This window comes from Sminthopsis crassicaudata, chromosome 1 (genome assembly GCF_048593235.1).
Source record: "Sminthopsis crassicaudata isolate SCR6 chromosome 1, ASM4859323v1, whole genome shotgun sequence".
NCBI lineage: Eukaryota > Metazoa > Chordata > Mammalia > Dasyuromorphia > Dasyuridae > Sminthopsis > Sminthopsis crassicaudata.
The window spans coordinates 141,708,247-141,725,704 of record NC_133617.1 but is presented as its reverse complement, the minus strand read 5'-3'; the positions used below and the strand labels follow the sequence as shown (position 1 = coordinate 141,725,704).

General features: G+C 32.9%; 1 protein-coding gene and 1 long non-coding RNA gene across 4 annotated transcripts in view; one reads left to right on the top strand and one right to left on the bottom strand.

Annotated features, from left to right (window-relative positions):
* Positions 1-17,458, top strand: part of VPS13B (vacuolar protein sorting 13 homolog B) — a 973,300-nt gene that overhangs the window by 757,732 nt on the left and 198,110 nt on the right. For all 3 annotated transcript variants that reach the window (XM_074268391.1, XM_074268380.1, XM_074268399.1), the window contains exons 36-38: positions 12,313-12,515; positions 14,916-15,123; positions 15,450-15,634. In XM_074268391.1, coding sequence (XP_074124492.1) covers positions 12,313-12,515; positions 14,916-15,123; positions 15,450-15,634 — 596 coding nt within the window. The remainder of the gene's footprint in view (positions 1-12,312; positions 12,516-14,915; positions 15,124-15,449; positions 15,635-17,458) is intronic.
* On the bottom strand, positions 1,996-17,449 carry LOC141543358 (uncharacterized). The gene is made up of 3 exons (XR_012482420.1): positions 17,207-17,449; positions 10,404-10,488; positions 1,996-2,402 (listed from the first exon to the last, which is right to left on the bottom strand). It is a non-coding gene; the product is annotated as an uncharacterized LOC141543358 (long non-coding RNA).

The following is a 17,458-nucleotide window of genomic DNA, read 5'->3' as shown; positions in this document are numbered from 1 at the left end:
AAGATCTCATCAGGCTTATGCTAGTGGATATTGGTCCCATGCTTCTTTAGCTACACTGACTTCCCTCCCCCCGAGGCAATTGGGGTTAAGTGACTTGCCCAGGATCATACAGCCAAGAAATATTACATGTCTGAGGTCAGACTTGAACTCAGCTCCTCCTGACGTCAGGGTTGATGCTTTATCCACTGCACCTTCTAATTGCCCCTACACTGACTTTTAAAGCAAGTATGTAGACCAAGATCTATTTTCAAAGAAAATCTGAAAATTATTTAACTGATCATCTTATTTTCAGCATTAAGTGATTGTATCTTGACTCCTCCTTTCATGTTAATTACAATTAAAAACATAACTAATAAAGTAACAGTTTCCTCTAATGATTCAAATAATACAGTTATGATTCAATCAAAGAAGAAAAGGTTAAAAAAATAGGACTTAGCAAGTATATGTTTATAGTTTTTTGGAGTTTTTTTCCCTTTGTTCCTGCGAGTAGTTGTCATACACTTTTCAATGCACACACTCAAAACTGCCAGTCAAAATTATTTTTCTACCTAGGAACATGAGAGCCAATCAGATTTTATTTTTCTAATAACTGACACAACTGTAAAAAACAGTGAGCATGTGACAGAGTAAAAAAAACAACCAACCACCATCACCCTTTGGTATTTTTATTTTCACTTTTTCTAATGTATTAGAACTTTAAAAGCTATCACAAAAATGCTTTATAAGGATTAAGCATCAATAACAAACTCAGTGGACATTTCGTGTGTCATGAGCAATGTTCTATGGAGAGCTGGGGGAGTGGAGGTAGGGTGTACGAGGGGGACAAAAAAGGGGGGAAGCTTTTCCTCTCAGGTCTGAGTAGCTCATCTGTAAAATGAAGAAGTGGGCCTTAGACAAGAGTGCTCACTCTTCCTTTTCCAGGGAAGTATATGATTTTTACTTCTCCTTAGTCTTAAAATCACTGAGATTCAGAGATAGAGTGGGGTGTTCAGTACTTATAAATTAGTGAAGGTTGTTATTAATGGTGATGACAGTGAGTATGGAGCCACCATGACAACTTCAAACCTTGACACTTTCTCTATTAAGAAAATCTTTGTTTTAGGTACAGTGGTCCTCAAAGTTTTTAAATAGGGGGCCCATTCACTGTCCCTCAGCCCATTTGCCATAACCTGGCAGGCCACATAAACATCCTCAGCGGGCCGCTTCTGAGAATCCCTGTTAGGGTAAGAAATGTGGCAGCAACTGCCAACTCTATTTTCAAGTGTGTTTTCAAATTGATTCATCAACAAACATGTATTAAATGCTTCCTATATCTCTCCTGTTTGTGGCATAGTAGAAGTGGATGCACTGCCCTAATCTTTAGGAATACAAACATAAAACAGTGAATATTCCCCATCCTCAAGAATTATGGGTGGGGGTGGAGACTGAGATGCAGAGAACTATAATACCAGTTGTATTGTAAGGGCACATAAGAATTCCAAAGAGGCAATTAGGGAAAGGGTCATAGAGGAGGGTAGCACCTGACCTAGGCCTTTAAGGAAAAGGATTTCAGCAGACAAAAATAGGGGCTTGTTATTCCAAGCATGAGGGATAGAATGCACAAAGGCATGGACACAGAATAGGATAGGATAGGTAGGGAATACAAGTAGTCCTATTATATCAGACTAGAAAAAAATTTGGAAGGCAGTAAAAATCTGAAAGGAGGAGGAAGGTTGTTAGAGAAGAACTTTGATCTTGGAAAAATGAAGTGATTATGATTACCTACTTGGGAGCCTTGGACTATACTGTTAATTCATTTGTTCATTCAATAAACATTCATCATAGAGCTCCAAATAACATAGTTATGGAATTGCAGAGTTAGAGGTCATTTTCTTTTTTTTTTTTATTTTAATAGTTTTTATTTACCAGATATATGCATGGGTAATTTCACAACATTGACAATTGCCAAATCTTTTTTTCTAATTTTTCCCCTCCCTCCCCCCCCAAGATGGCAGGTTGACCAATACATGTTAAATATGTCAGAGTACAAATTATACAATATATGTATACATGTCCAAACAGTTGTTTTGCTGTACAAAAGAATCAGACTTTGAAATAGTGTACAATTAACCTGTGAAGGAAATCCAAAATGCAGGTGGACAAAAATAGGGGTATTGGGAATTCTGTGTAGTGGTTCATAGTCATCTCCCAGAGTTCTGCTAGGTGTAGCTGGTTCAGTTCATTACTGCTCTATTGGAACTGATTTGGTTCATCTCACTGTTGGAGGGCCACGTCCATCAGAATTGATCTTCATATAGTTTTGTTGTTGAAGTATACAATGATCTCCTGGTCCTGCTCATTTCACTCAACATCAGTTCATGTAAGTTAGAGGTCATTTTCAAAGTGATGTCTACAACCCAGAGCTAGAAAAAAAAAATCTCCTTTATAATATATTAGGCAAATAGTCACCCAGCCTTTGCTTAAAACTTGTAGTGAGGTATAACCCCTAACCCCTACCTCTCAAGATAATATTCTACCTTTGGTTAACTGATTGTCAGGAAGTTTTTCTTTACATGCAAACCAAAAACAACTCCTCTGCAACTTACATGCACTTTTCCTAGTTCTCCCCACTAGAATAAGACAGAATAAGTCTAATCTCTTTCACATGACAGCTTTCATATACTTAAAGACCATTGACATGGTTTTCAATAAAGTTAGTTTCTTTCTCTAGAACATTTGTATCTAGTTCCTTCAAACTATCTTATTATTTCATTAAGTGGAGTCCCTTCACCATAAAACACTCTACCTTATCAATGTCTTTCCTCAAATATGGCACCCAGAATTGAACACAGTATTCTAGATGTGTTCTGGTTGGGTGAAGAAGACAATAAGGGGAAGGGTCACAGGGAAGGTAGCAGCTGAGGTGGGCCCTTAAGGAAGAGAATGATTTCAACAAACAGAAATAGAAGTATTATTCCACGCATAGGAGAATGAGTAATGAGACTATCACCTTCCTTCTCCTAAGTTTACATAGTGTTCTATCCTTTCAAGATCTTTTTGGTTCCTGACTCTGTCATCCTCTGAGTTTTATGTCATGTGTAAATCTGATAAATTGCCATCTATTACTTCATTCATGTCACTGATTAAAATGTTCCTCATTGTTAAGTCAAAGATAAACCCTTGTAGCACTCTATTTCAGACCTCTTTCCAAAGTATCAATGAGCCAGGGTGATTTATGACTTCTCTTTGGATCTGTCTCTTCAGCTTAGACTCAAATCCATTTAAGTGCACTATCATTTTGTTCAGGCATTTTCAAAGTATGTTTTGAAGATGCCAGGACTTTTTTTCAGGGGGTCCACAAGATCAAAACTATTTTCATAATAATCCTATGATGTTATTTTCCTCCATTACTCTCTCACTCTTTCATGAGTGAACAGTGAAATTTTCCAGAAGCTCTAGAACCTATGAATTAAAGATTCAACTACAGACATGTAAATTCAGTTAATGTTTCATTTGCAGACTTACCTTTTTGCCTTACAAATGACAACTCTACAGATGTGACTGAACTTTCTATTTTGCTTAAATTTGTTAGTATCAGCACCAACTGATCATGAAAGATGAATTTCTTTTAGGTGAATATTTGGCAATAAATACAACGAATGACTAAGTACTCAGTATTGAATAACTTTTTGTTTTTCCTGGAACAATTGGTCAATATTTAGCACCGATGGGACAAAACCGAAGGCAAATAAAACCATTAGGTGCCTGAGCATGAATCAAGGCAATGGTACCCAAGCTGTACTGGTAGTCATTGTCACACACTTGCAATACTTTTTAAAATTGTTTCTTTACACAGCCAGTTCTAGTTTAAGAATATCCTTGATGAAGCAATCTTTATTAAATCTTGACCCTCTACTAACATATTTTTAGTATTTCAAGGGACAACATAGGAAGTATATATAAAGTACTAATGCTTCCCCCCCCCCCCCCCCACATGCAATGATTATCTCTAGGAGAAGACATGGTACAATTGAGTGACAAACTGAACTGTTCACTTTTTTCATGGAACACTATTTTTACTTCAAATTATGACAGACAAGCTATCGTTATGCAGTCTTTCATATTTGGCAGATGCTTTATTGAAATGAATGAAGTAAGCCTATCATTTCAAAGAAAGCAACTGACAATATTTGTTGCCATTTATAATATTCAAACTTTCACAGCAAAAATTATAATTTTGAAAAACTTGTATCTGCTACAAGTGAGCTTGACAGTTCCCTAATCCTTAAAGATTTTTTTGTAATATCAGTAGTGATATATTTGCAGATGACCTTTTTTTTTTTAATCATATACTGAAATGTGTCAACTTTTGAAACATCTACATAGCTCACAAACCTTTATTTTCCACATGGTATCACAAAATTCTCCACGGGCAAAATACCCACTTAAAGTTTAAGATAGACTAAAAATTCATTGTTATATTTCAGTTTCCCACTTTACAACTAACCTTTAAGAAGTTACACTTGTCAAGTTTTACTGTAATATCAAAAAAGAATATCCAGAATTACCTGAAAAAGCTATTAAAATTAGACACAACTGGGATAGCTATGTGGCATAGTTGATAGAGCACTGGTTTTGAAGTCAGGAGGATCTGAGTTCAGATTTGTATTCAGACACTTAATACTTACTATGTGACCCTGAGCAAGTCACTTAATCCCAATTGCCTTGCAAAAAGAAAAAAGAATTGGACACAACAAAAACAACTGAACAACACTAACAAAGGATTATAAGAATTCTAAGAAGTATAATTTCTGAAGGCCTTTCCTTGTGATGATATAATTCTCTGATAGACTTGGCATTTTAAAAAGCCCCCCTTTTGGTGTTGTTACACATTTTAAAATTAAATTCTCTTCTGTTAGTGTTTGTTGTGATGATGGGCAGGAGGGAGAGGAGTTTTTTACTGCCTGGCCTTTATGTAACCTATGCTCCACCCATTCTGATCCTGAAAACAATAAATTCTCTCTGCTTTAAGTTAGGGTATTAAAATTTCATTCTTGCATGCTTCAGTTGAGAAGGATTGAACTATAAGCATTTTTTAAGTATACTATTTCTTTATGAGACACATACATTTATTTTTTGAGGCATTCTGATACTTAACTTTTATGCAAATTCACTTCTGGATAGTATCTAACACATGCTTGAAGATTTTCTAGTAATCTTAGATTACTTCCAGCTGCATTAAAAAAAAAAAAAAAAAAAAAAAAAAGTACCTGGATATGCCTTGCTAGCACATGTCATCATTGTATAATCTTTCTAATGATATACAGAAGCTTGATCAAAATTGCATTTTGCTCAGTCAGCATGAAGAGAAAAGGAGCGTTACCAAGGTTCTAAGTGGAGCCTGACAATGTCGGGCTGGCACCATTTTGTAAACATTGTCCAAAAACAAGTGGTTCACATTTATTAGTCTCCTGAAGGAGTATTTTAAAATCATGAAACTATTCGTTCCCAAACTAAATTGTTGCCCTCAATGAAAAGCATATCAATATGCAGAAATAATCCAAACAGAGCAAGACTATTTCTGTTTATCACACCCACTAATTTAGAAAATATATTACATATGTTGTTATAACAGGTATAATTTAATCATTAGTTTGTGAAACCTGAGTTCTAAATTCTATTACCGATTTTAAGAAAATTAATGAAAAGGTCTACTGAAAGAACATATGTGGGTTGGAAGAATAAAAGGAAATTAATTATTTGAACAATTGAGATGACCCATAAAGTGATCAGAAAAACAACTTCCTAGTATGTATTCATGTTCTAGAATTCCACAAAGTAATTGAAAATGTTACAGTTAGATCTTTTTTCAGATATATTTTTTGTGCCCTTTGTCAAGGCCAACTATATATTGAAGTGCTCAGCTTCTTATTATCCTTACTCAAGAAATATTCTGCCTTAAAGAAGTACCATCATCTAAGAAGAATGTGTACCTTAATTTAACTACCTAGGTAGTTTTTGCCAGGACTGCTTAAATACTAAGAGTGCTTAAATACTAGAATTCAATAAACCTTTATTAAATATCTACTGTTAGAAAGCATTTGGAATGCAAAAAAAAAAAAAAAAATGAAGCATTAAAAAGTCTGGGGTGTAGGATACTATACTAACACTCTCAGACATACTCATTGAATGAGCTTCCACTATTCGCTGGAATCCTTTGTTTAATTGTATGTTAATGTATATAAGAAGATTCGGTTTATTCCAAATATTCCCCAAAAAAATTCAGAATGTTTTTGAATAGCAAAAGACTCTATTTATGTCAGTTTCTCATGAAATCATAGTAAGAAAATGTTAATAAACTTAGCATGACTCCCAAAGATTATTTTCATTATTTTTACATTTATTGTGGCAGAAATATGGAATATGCTGGGTGGTAGTGGTGGTGATGGTGTTTTTCATAGTTTGATTGAGATTTAAATCAGATCTGTAATTTTCATCAGTATGGGAATTTTCCAGTGTAGTTATTTCTGATACAAATAGCATTTCATCTGCACTTTATCTTCTCAGAGTTAGTATGGGCCTACCAAGTTTTCAATATACAAAGTATCTCTTTGAGAAACTTAGATAAATCAAGTTGGTGTTCATATGAAAGTCATCGCTAAATGAGTTAAATAGGTTGTTCAAATCTTGACTTGCAAGTAAATGTGTAATTATTGTAAGGAGAATGTTACTTTGCAGAAAAGAAAGAAATGAGGTGTGGATGCTAATATCTATAAGGTTATATCTCTTCTCAATAACTCTTTAGTGTCTGTGAGAGTGTGCAACAGTATGAGTAGCCCCTCCAACCTTGAACACTGCTCTGCAGATTTAGCAGGCCTATAGTTGGATAAAGGTGGGGAGGAAGATAAAGGGGAGAAAAAAAAGAGAGAATGATAAAAAGAAAACACAAAAGTTTATAAGAGAAAGGAAAGGGAACAAAAGAAAAAAAACTTGAACAAAATTTTATTAAGCACATTTTATATGTAAGCCCCTGAACCTGGTGGTAAATAAAGGAAAAGACAAGGGAAAAAAAAATCATTCTCATTCTACTGAGGAATTTAACATGAAAAAAAAAAAGCAAACTGTAATATGAAAGAATAAGCAAAGAAGAAAAAAAGGGGAGAAGGGGAAGAGAAGAAAGAAAAAGACTCCTATACTAGAACTGTTGAATTGCATGACTTACTATGGATTCATTTCAGTTTAACCATCATTTATTAAATATGTTTTTGATTCAGTGTTGTATAAAATCTACTGATGATCTCTTTGTGGTTTTATGTATGTAAGTTTACTAGTTTTTGACATTTGCTTTTATAAGATTTTGATTTCAACTTTTTTCTTAATCCTTTTACCTCTCCCCAAGATGGCAATCAATCTGACATAGATTATATACTTACAATGATATTAAATATTTATTAAATATTAAATATTTTTCCACATTAGTCATTTTGTGAAAAAAGACTCAAAACAAAGGAAAAAACTATGAGAGAGAAAAAACAACCCAAAAAGAGTCTGCACTCAGACTCTATATTTCTTTCTCTGGATATTATCCCTCATGAGACTTTTAGAATTGTCTTAGATCATTATATTATTGAGGAGAGCAAAATCTGTCAAAGTTGATCATCTACACAATGTGAATTGTTATTGTGCACAATGTTCTTCTGTTCTACTCATTTCACCCAGCATCAGTTCATATAAGTCTTTTTAGTTTTTTCTAAAAATCTATCTGCTCATCATTTCTTATAAAACAAGTATTCCATTACACTCATATGTCACAATTTGTTTAGCTTTTCCCCAATTAATAGGGATCCCCTTGAGTTCCAATTCTTTGCCACCACAAAAAAAGCTACAATAACATTGTGTGCTTGTGGGTCCTTTTCCATTTTTTTGGTGATCTCTTTGGGATACAGATCTAGTAGAGGTATTGCTGGATCAAAGAGTATGCACACTTTCATAGCCCTTTGGGCCCCAAAAGAATTTATAAAACTCAGAAAAATCTTTAAAAATAAAAAGATTGAGGAAAAACTTTAAAAAATCAAAGAAAAACAAAAGATTATGAATAGGAGTGTTAAAGAAGATTTTGAAAGTTAGGATTAGGTAAGGAGAAGCCATCAAAATAATAAAAGACTGGGGGCAGCTAGGTGGCGCAGTGGATAGAGCACCAGCCCTGAATTCAGGAGTTCAAATGTGGTCTCAAATACTTAACACTTCCTAGCTGTGTGATCCTGGGCAAGTCACTTAACCCCAGCCTCAGGGAAAAAAAAAAAAAGAAAGAAAGAAAGAAAGAAAGAAAGAAAATAATAATAATAAAAGACTAAGAAATAATAAAATTATAAAAAAAAAAATAAAAACAATGAATCTGAAGAACAGACCAAGAAGAGAAAACATAAGAACAATTTGACTATCTGATAACTATGACCTCCCCCTAAAAAAAATAACCTAGATGCAGTAATATAAAAGAAAAATCAAAACAAATTATCCTGATAGAATAAGTGATAGAATAAGGGGGAAAAGTGGGAAAAAGTCATCACACCTGAAAAACATCCCACAAGGAAAACATATAGTCATATTTTTGAAACCTCCATATCAAATAGAAAATTTTACAACAAAAGACAAATAAAAAGAAAAATGGTAGAGCTACAATTAGAGTCAAACAAGACTTATCACTACCAACAACAAAAGACCACAGAACCTGGAATATTACATATAGACAATCAAAAAAACTGGGGTTGTGGCCAAAAATATTATATCCAGTAAAATTAAATATAATATTGAATGAAAAAAGGCAGGTAGCAGTGGGTACAGTGTCTGCTTACTGAAGAGGAGTCAGGAAGGTTGAGAAGTAAGAAAAGATGGTTAGGTCTATTAAGAGAGCACTGGTAATGTTGGAGAGAGCAATTTCAATTAAGAGGTTAGAAAGCAGACTTCAAAAAGGTTAGACAAAAGTAAAAGGGGAATAAGTGCCTAACAAGCATAAATAGGTTTTTCAAAGGATTCATTTGAATAAGGAAAGAGAGTGCATGTAATGTAGCTAGAGAGAGATGGTAAGCTTTAATGAGGGTGTATTTAAGGATGTACTAGATATAGACAAATCTGTAGGCAAAAAGAAAGGAACCAGTAGATAAAAAGAAGTTAAAACTTAATAGAGTAAGGATGAAATGGTAACATTCTGCTGGAGAATTTGGAAGGGTTGGGATCAAGGTTGTATGTTGAAGTTTGGCTTCAACAAAAAGGACCACCTCTTCTTCCAAAACTGGAATAATGAGGGAGAAAAAGCAGATGATGTCAAAGTGTTTTGAGATGAAAAGAAAGGGAAAAGAGGAATTTCACAGTGAGTGGCCTCTATTTTTTTCAGTAAAATATGAGTTAAGGTTCTAAGGATAAGGGATTGGTGGGATGGTGACATAGGTTTCTGGAGAGAAAGGAGGGTTTCCAAAAGCCACTAGTGGTGAGGAGGGACAATCAATTTGCTTCTTGCCACTATAGTACTTAAGAAATCATCTGTTAATTAAGTACTTGATTTTAACAATGTGAGTACCCCCTGCCTATGATGTGTAGATCATAGACTCTGTTCCCTTTATTAGTCTTTGAGATGTTTCTGTGGCCAAAGGGAGAAGAAAAAGCCATCACTGAGTGCACAGACAACAATTAGACTAGCTGTCTAATTCCTGAGCAATAAATGTTATATTGAGTTGATCTCTAAATCCCAGCTTGCCTAATTTAGAACTATCAGTAAGAACATTTTTGATTAGTTGATTTAAAAAAGAAAAAGTCATTACTGTTTACTTGTTTTAGTCCAAGCATTATTTTTAATCCATTTTAAATGTACAAATTAAGTGCATTGTACGTTTAACTCTAGGATATAGTTGGGAATTGTGTATTTTGTGGTTTTAGAATTCAAATGTACCTCCATAGGCATGCATAGAATATGGGCCAGATGTGCTGGCCTGTATGTACTTCACTTTATGGAATATAACTGACAGCTGTAAAGCAAATATCTATAAATCAAACCATGTTTTCCCATTAACTTTAATTATGGTCTCAGATATGAGTTCCTACAGAAAAACTTTGGGTTCAACAACATATACCTGTCATTCTAATTCTCTCTAGATGCCATTTTTCATCCTATAATCATACAAATTCACTGGATATCAATGACAGCTAGAAGAGAAGGTAGAAGTGCTAAAACTGTTCTATCATTTTATTCCTGACATTTGTGTTTATCTCACTGTTGTATGGATGCTAATAGCCAAGGAACTCATTCAGATCTTCTGGGAGTGGACAGTATCCTTTTCTAATTTCATTAGAGCCTATTTCTGTAGTTTAACTCATTCAGAATTTAAAGAAAATTAATCTTAACCTATCAAGAACTACTAGAAATACTTTACCAGGATTTTCAAACCATGTGATCCAATTCTTAGGGGAAATTCAGATTCTTCTATTTTTTTTCTCCTTTTTCTCCTTTTTCTTTGCCTGAATGATAGGATATATAATAATTTTAAAATAATTTGAATTAAGAAAATGGAAATATGATGAATAAATATAATTTAATAAGTTAAGATGATATATATCTAAATTATGCAGAGCTTTCATGTTTAAAGTGCTTACATAACAGATCATATTTAATTCTTACATCCCCAAGAGGTAGGATACTATAGGTGCTATTATAACCATTTTATAAGACAAGAACTGCTAGGTTAATTCCTGTACACATTTCAGAAGTAGAATTTGAATGTGGGTTTATCTAGGCTCTAATCTAAAGTTTTATATACTCTGTCAACTGCCTTTCCTATTGATTTTTACAACAAAATTGTTCATTCTAACCTTTTTTTTTTAATACCTTCCCCTCGATTTTTTAATTATTAAGGAATATTCAACATATACAGGATAAAATTCCCTTACAAGTTAGAAAATTCAAAGTAGTAAATACCATGAACCATCTGTATGCTGTAGGCCTTAGGTGTTTTTTAATCTTTCATCTTTTGTGAGGATCAGATTTCATTAGAAAAATAAGCCATAGGCATTACGAACTCAGTCTAGTGAAATTCAATATTCACAATGACAATTCAAAATATGAACTCCATAGAGGGGAAAAAAAACTAACCCTCCCCCTTTCAACTTCGCATCTAAATATCTTAAAGAACAGCATTGGTTTTATAAAATGGTTTTGATATGCAATCCTAAGTTTAAGTTCAAAAGAGAGTTTATATTTTTAAGTGTATTCCTTCTCTGAGTATGTTTACTTTGAACTACAGCATATCATTTCTCCAATAAATCTAACCTGCCACTATCTATTTTTAAGGCTTTGTAAACTCCAAGTGGTTATGATGTGTGAAGTTTGGATTAAACTGAAATTTTTAGAAAACATATGTTACAAATTTTGACTTATTTTGATTGTTTCAAATGGTAAAATTTTAACATAAATGTTCAGTAAAGCTCTTTGTGTCCTAGCAAGGTAATATACCATACTGGGATACAGTGAAAAACTAGACTAAAGCAAAAAAAGAAAATCCAGAAAAGTGTTGTTTCCTATCAGAATAATGATTGTCTGTTGAAATCTCTGCTCTTATTCTTCTTGGGACAGTCATTTGAAAAGCTTGTCTGTATTCATAAGACTTAAAATGATCACACAGGGAAAAAGACATAATGTTTTAGCAAATTGTAGTTTGTTAGGAATGTACATGAAGTGTACCTGCTTCATAAACTAGGATTCTATATAAATTCCATCAAAGTATGTTAGAAGTTAAGCTGAACAAGAATGAAAAAGCATGAAAAAAAATGGCATAAAGGCCCTTGAAAAAAGAACATATTCTTTAATGATCTCATGATGAAAAGAGCCATCTACACACAGAGGGAGGACTGTGGGAACTTAGTGTGGAAAATAACATAGCATTCTCACTCTTTTATTGTTTGTTTGCATTTTGTTTTCTTATTAATTTTCTTTCCTTTTGATCTGATCTTTCTTGTACAGCAAGATAATTGTACAAATATATTTACATATATTGAATTTTATATATTAACACATAACATGTTAGATTGCTTGTCATCTAGGGTAGGGAGTGGGGAGAGGGAGGGGAAAATTTGGAACACAAGGCTACGCAAAGATCAGTGTTGAAAAGTTATCTGTGCATATGTTTTGAAAATAATAATAAAAATTAAAAGAACATATTCAAAACTAGAAGGATCAGATGTGTAAAAAAGAATAAAATGTATTGCTTTATCAAGAAACATACTTTTTGTAGCCAAGGTAAAATTAATGAAGCATGTATATGTTTTTTTTTTCTTCTTATTTTTCAGGTATGATTCTTGGATCATCATTACTACTTAACATAAATGATTTTCTTCTGAAAACAAGCCTCAAAGAAAAAAGTCGAGTTCTAGTAGGGCCCTGCTGTGGTACTGCAAATCTGGAAGCTAAATGGTGTAAACATAGTGGTAATCCTGGCCCAGAACAGTCCATTCCAAAAATATTCATTGATTTAAGAGGAGGGCTAATACAGGTCTGTGATAGTTGTCCTGAGTTCTCATATTCCAATAACATCTTAATGTTTAAGTTGTTAATACTGCTGTTAATTTTTTTAAATGTTGATTTGAAAGGGGAAAGGATTATCAAATTATTCTCCCATTATTTTAAATAATTCCTTGGTTATCAACCTATCCTAAGTGCAGGTACTATTAATGAGTGAGAAGACTATTTCACATTAACAAAAATAGCCAAGTCCCTTAAAAAGGAATTGTTAACACTTAACATATAATATCATATTCAACTCTAGCATATATATCTCTAAACCATAATAAGAAAAATTTAAAGAAATTTGGTGTATATGCTAGTAATCTGTTATTTGGATAAATTGGCACTTTTTGGAATATGTAAAAATGAACCAAAATCCAGAAATCTAAATACCTTAAAAATGAATAACTATAAAGGAGCTTTAAAACTGTCTAATTCTCAGCAATAATTTTTAGTTAGAGACTTGGAAACATAAGTGTTTATGCACTGACATAGCTATTCAATAATATAGAGTTGTTATAAACAACTTTTTTGAGTTATAAAGTCCTACTTTAAGGCATATAGATTCTTTCTTTAATACTCCCTAAGGCTTTGGGGATTTTCAATGGCCAATGATTGAGAGAAATTCCCACATATTCAGTTGTAATCTGTGCAAGTCTCTGATGATTTCTCAAAAATCCATCTATCTCTATATCACTATTCCCTTAAGTAGAAGCAATGATTTCATTCTAGCAGAGGATTTTCTTTTAGGAACAACAACAGGGAAAAAACAATTCTCTCACATTGCATTGTAAGAGCATTGGCCATCTCTGCACTTGAAGGCTAGAGCATCCTGTTCTCTTCCCTAGCTTGACCCTTTACCTGTCTTTGTTTTGTCTCTCACAATAAAAATCAAAAGTAAGAGAAGAAAAGTGGCCTTGTGCCACATCTCTCTTCCTATTCCTTCTTGATGTTTTCTGATCCTTAGGCCAAATGAATTAGATACATGGCTTGTGTTTGGAAAGTCACCCACTTTTGTATAGACCTCATGGGATAGGGTTCAGACCTGTAATTTCACTGGTGTAAGGATCTCCCAAATGTGAAAACTCCCTCCATTAATATAGGTCAACATCTTTTCTACAATTTATAGTTTTCAGGGACACTTAATGAGGCCCACAATGAATTGGGGACAGGACTTGAATTCAGATTTTCCTAGCTTTGAGACTAACTCACTAACTGCTACACTAACTCATATTCCCGGTTCTATATAGCCTTTTTATCTTTCCTTTGATATTGACCCTAGTGTTTTATTTATGTTTCACAGTATATTTGTAAATTATGTTAAATCTCTAACCCTGTGAAGACAATCACTTGTCACTGGTCATGTTTCTTCTTCCATGTTTTTATAAAAAATCAAATCAAATACCCTCTTTTTTGATTCCTTTTGAATTCTAACATTCTCTGATTGTATATGGACAGATATTATTTTTCCTTTAGGAAATAGATCTAGATTTTTTTTCTTCACAGGAAATATCTCTTTGTTCTGAAACTCCACAGACTTATTGTAGCCTGTGTAGCATAGTGTCAGCATTCCACATATGATCTTCAAAAGAGATGCTCATTTAAAATTTGTTAAATTGATTTCAACTTTCTTGGGGCTTTTAAAATCCAGCACCTGGATCCATTCTTACCAAGAGCTGGAGACTTTTTTTTTACTTTAAATTCATTTGTAGTATTTCTCCCTCCTCCTCTGCTTGAAAGAAAAGAAAACTACAATCATATTGTCTTTATTTAAATTTCTAAAAGATAGGAAGCTATTGAGTAAGATTTTTAAATTTAGAGTCTTCATCACCTTGTTTTTTATGTTAACAAGTATTCTTTTCCTTCAAATAAATATCTCTGCAAGTATAGTTATTTACCCTATACTAAGAGTTATAGGAAATAAAATAGTTTAAATAAAACAGTAAAAATCCCTGCCCTTACAGAGCTTACACCTGAAGATTATTAGAGCTGGCAGGGACATTAAAGCCCAAATTCAATCCATTTTGTAAAGTTGACTTGGCCTAGATTACATAACTGTGTTTGATATCTGAGGTGGAATTTGGATCTAGGTGTTCCTATTTAATACAGTACCCAGTCTGCCACAACATGCTACTTGTACTAGGATAACACCAATTTTTATAATTTCTTCATTAGTGTGAACAGTTTAGGATTTTGTTTAACATAGAAAATAGTAATGATTATTATTGTCATTTGTGTATATGTTTTAATAAACATTCTATCTTATAACCCGGTTCTCAGAAATTCTGTATAATTTGGCTGTTAGCTAAGACTGAATAGCATTTAAATTTGTTATATAATTTTCCTTAAATATTTTTAAATTTCTAACTTTGATTATATGCTTTTAAAGGTCTTTTGGGGTCAAGAACATTTGAATTGCTTAGTTCTTCTACATGAACTACTTTATGGATACCTAAATAATGAGGGCAAATCAGAGATACCAGCTCCTGATCAAGTACTACAGAAGCCATGTCCTGTTGAAAAGAACCAGACTTTTAAAACTGAACAAAGTTCTGATGACCTAAGAACAGGCCTATTTCAATATATACAGGATGCTGGTAAGAAAATGTAACTTTACTATTACTTTGGGGTTGCTAGTTATTGGTTGTATTTTTTTTTTTTTTGCAAAATGAATCAATTAGGTATACATAAATCATAATTTCAGAAGTGTATTACCTATATTTCCATTACTAAAATGGTATATCACCATTAAATTTCCATCAAGGGAAAATTTCTTCACTTATTTTGGTCTGGAACCATATAAAATTGATCAAATTGTTTCATGTTCTCTTCTTTTATCCTTCCAGATTGTTTTTCCTCTAACAAACTAGTATATATCTCCTTAAAAAGATAGAACTAGTTAGAGTTTATTTTCTTTTGACAGAATCCTTGAAAGTGCCTGGTATCTATGAAGTTGTGTTTTACAATGAAACTGAAGACAGTCCAGGCATGATGTTATGGAGATATCCAGAACCTAGAGTGCTCACTCTTGTTCGAATAACCCCTGTTCCTTTCAATACCACAGAGGATCCTGATATTAGTACAGCTGACCTCGGGGATGTTCTGCAAGTAGGTATTGAAAGCTACACAAAATACAAATTTAATGGGTATGTGTTTATGATTTAAGAAAAATTTCTTCAGATCAAATCTATACCTTCATCAATATTTTCATTACTGTAATAAATGGTGGTTTTTTAAAATAATTAATAATTCAGGATAATATTGTTATTTCAAATATATAGTATATGATTTTTTATTTCAGAGTGCTCAGTTTCTTGTTCTGTTTTATCTTAAGGAGGTTGTTTGATTTCTGGCTAGAATGAAATAGTTTAGATGAAGTTAAGTGAAATTGACTTTATCAGGATCATAGAGCTAATTCGTACTGACCCTGGAACTTGGACCTATGACTTCAAACTTAGTTGAAAATTGTCGACTATTATTTCTACCCTACCATTTTACCTATTTAGTCTTTCCCCACCCCCCTTATTGTAGACAACCACAAAACTCTTTTTCTAGAGTGGAAAAATAGATCCATGTCCAGAGTCTGATAGGGAGATAGATCACTAGCTTAGTATACATCATATTTGATGTTTACAAACAAGATATAGGTTATATAATGTATACTAAGCTAGTGACTGGGCCTATTGAACTTTCTGAGTTCTTTGTGACAATTATTGTTCAAAAGAAAGTGCTTATTGCTATTATCATTATTCATTACTATTTTCATTATTCCTAATAAAATTCTTTATTTTAAAATAAATCTTATATCAATAACATACCAGCTATTGCTAATTTTTAATAGTTATCACGAGAGATAATTCTAAATTCTACCTTCCAAATTATTAGCACTCTGTAGTGAATCACCAAGTTTCTTAAGTTGTGGTAATGAAAATATACAAAATGATCCCAGTGGCTATAAATTTATTAGTCTCTACTTCAATACTCTCTAGCCCCAAATTTATTAATTTCTCTTCAAATGTCAGATTTATATATCTTTGTGGCTGGTATTTTAAAATATTTTTATATAATGAGACAATATTATCATTGATACATTTTGTGAATCTCTATCCTTGATGATGTGGCACTTCCTCCCCCAATGCAGGTTTCTTTCCCTCCATATTTCTCTATGATTCTTATCTTAATGTTTTTCAATAAGTTTTCTATTAAGTATCTGCCCTTAAAGGTCTTCCTCTTCCTGTAATAATATCTAGATACTACCAGTATACTATAAGAGCTATTTACATGTTGACTGTTGTTCCTGATACATAATTAACCCACCTCATTTTCCATTTATATTATTTAGCATTATTGATAACAAGTTATAGCTTATGTCTTTCTGTTGCTCCTTAACTTACTTATAATTATGATTCTTATAAAGCATTAGAGTGCTATTATTTTATTAGATCTACTTTGAAGTAGAATATTTCAGTTGCTTACTAGAATTTAGTCATCTCACATCCCCATTGTTTTTGAAAAGAGGTTTCAGAGATCATCTTGGGTCATTTCCAAGAAATCTCTACCATAAGTAACTAGAGGTCCTGCCTCCTTTTTTGACAATCTATTCCAATCTGACATAATGATAATTATTAGAAAGTGAAGTTTCCTTAGAATAAGCCTAAATTTTTTCTCTGTAACTCTTACCTGTTTTTCCTGTTTTTACCATCTGGAGCTAAGTGGAATAAGTGTCCTCATCCTTCCCTGTGGCAGATTTTTTCAATAATTGAGATGTGCTTTCTCTTCCCCAGGCTAACTGTGACAAATTTGTTTAGGTAATCATCATATGACATAGACTGAAGTCCTTTTACCATCCTAGTTGTCCTCTGCCCTTTTTAAACTGGAAAACTTTTTTTTTTAATCTGTATCTCCAGTACCCAGTACAGTGTCTGAAACATA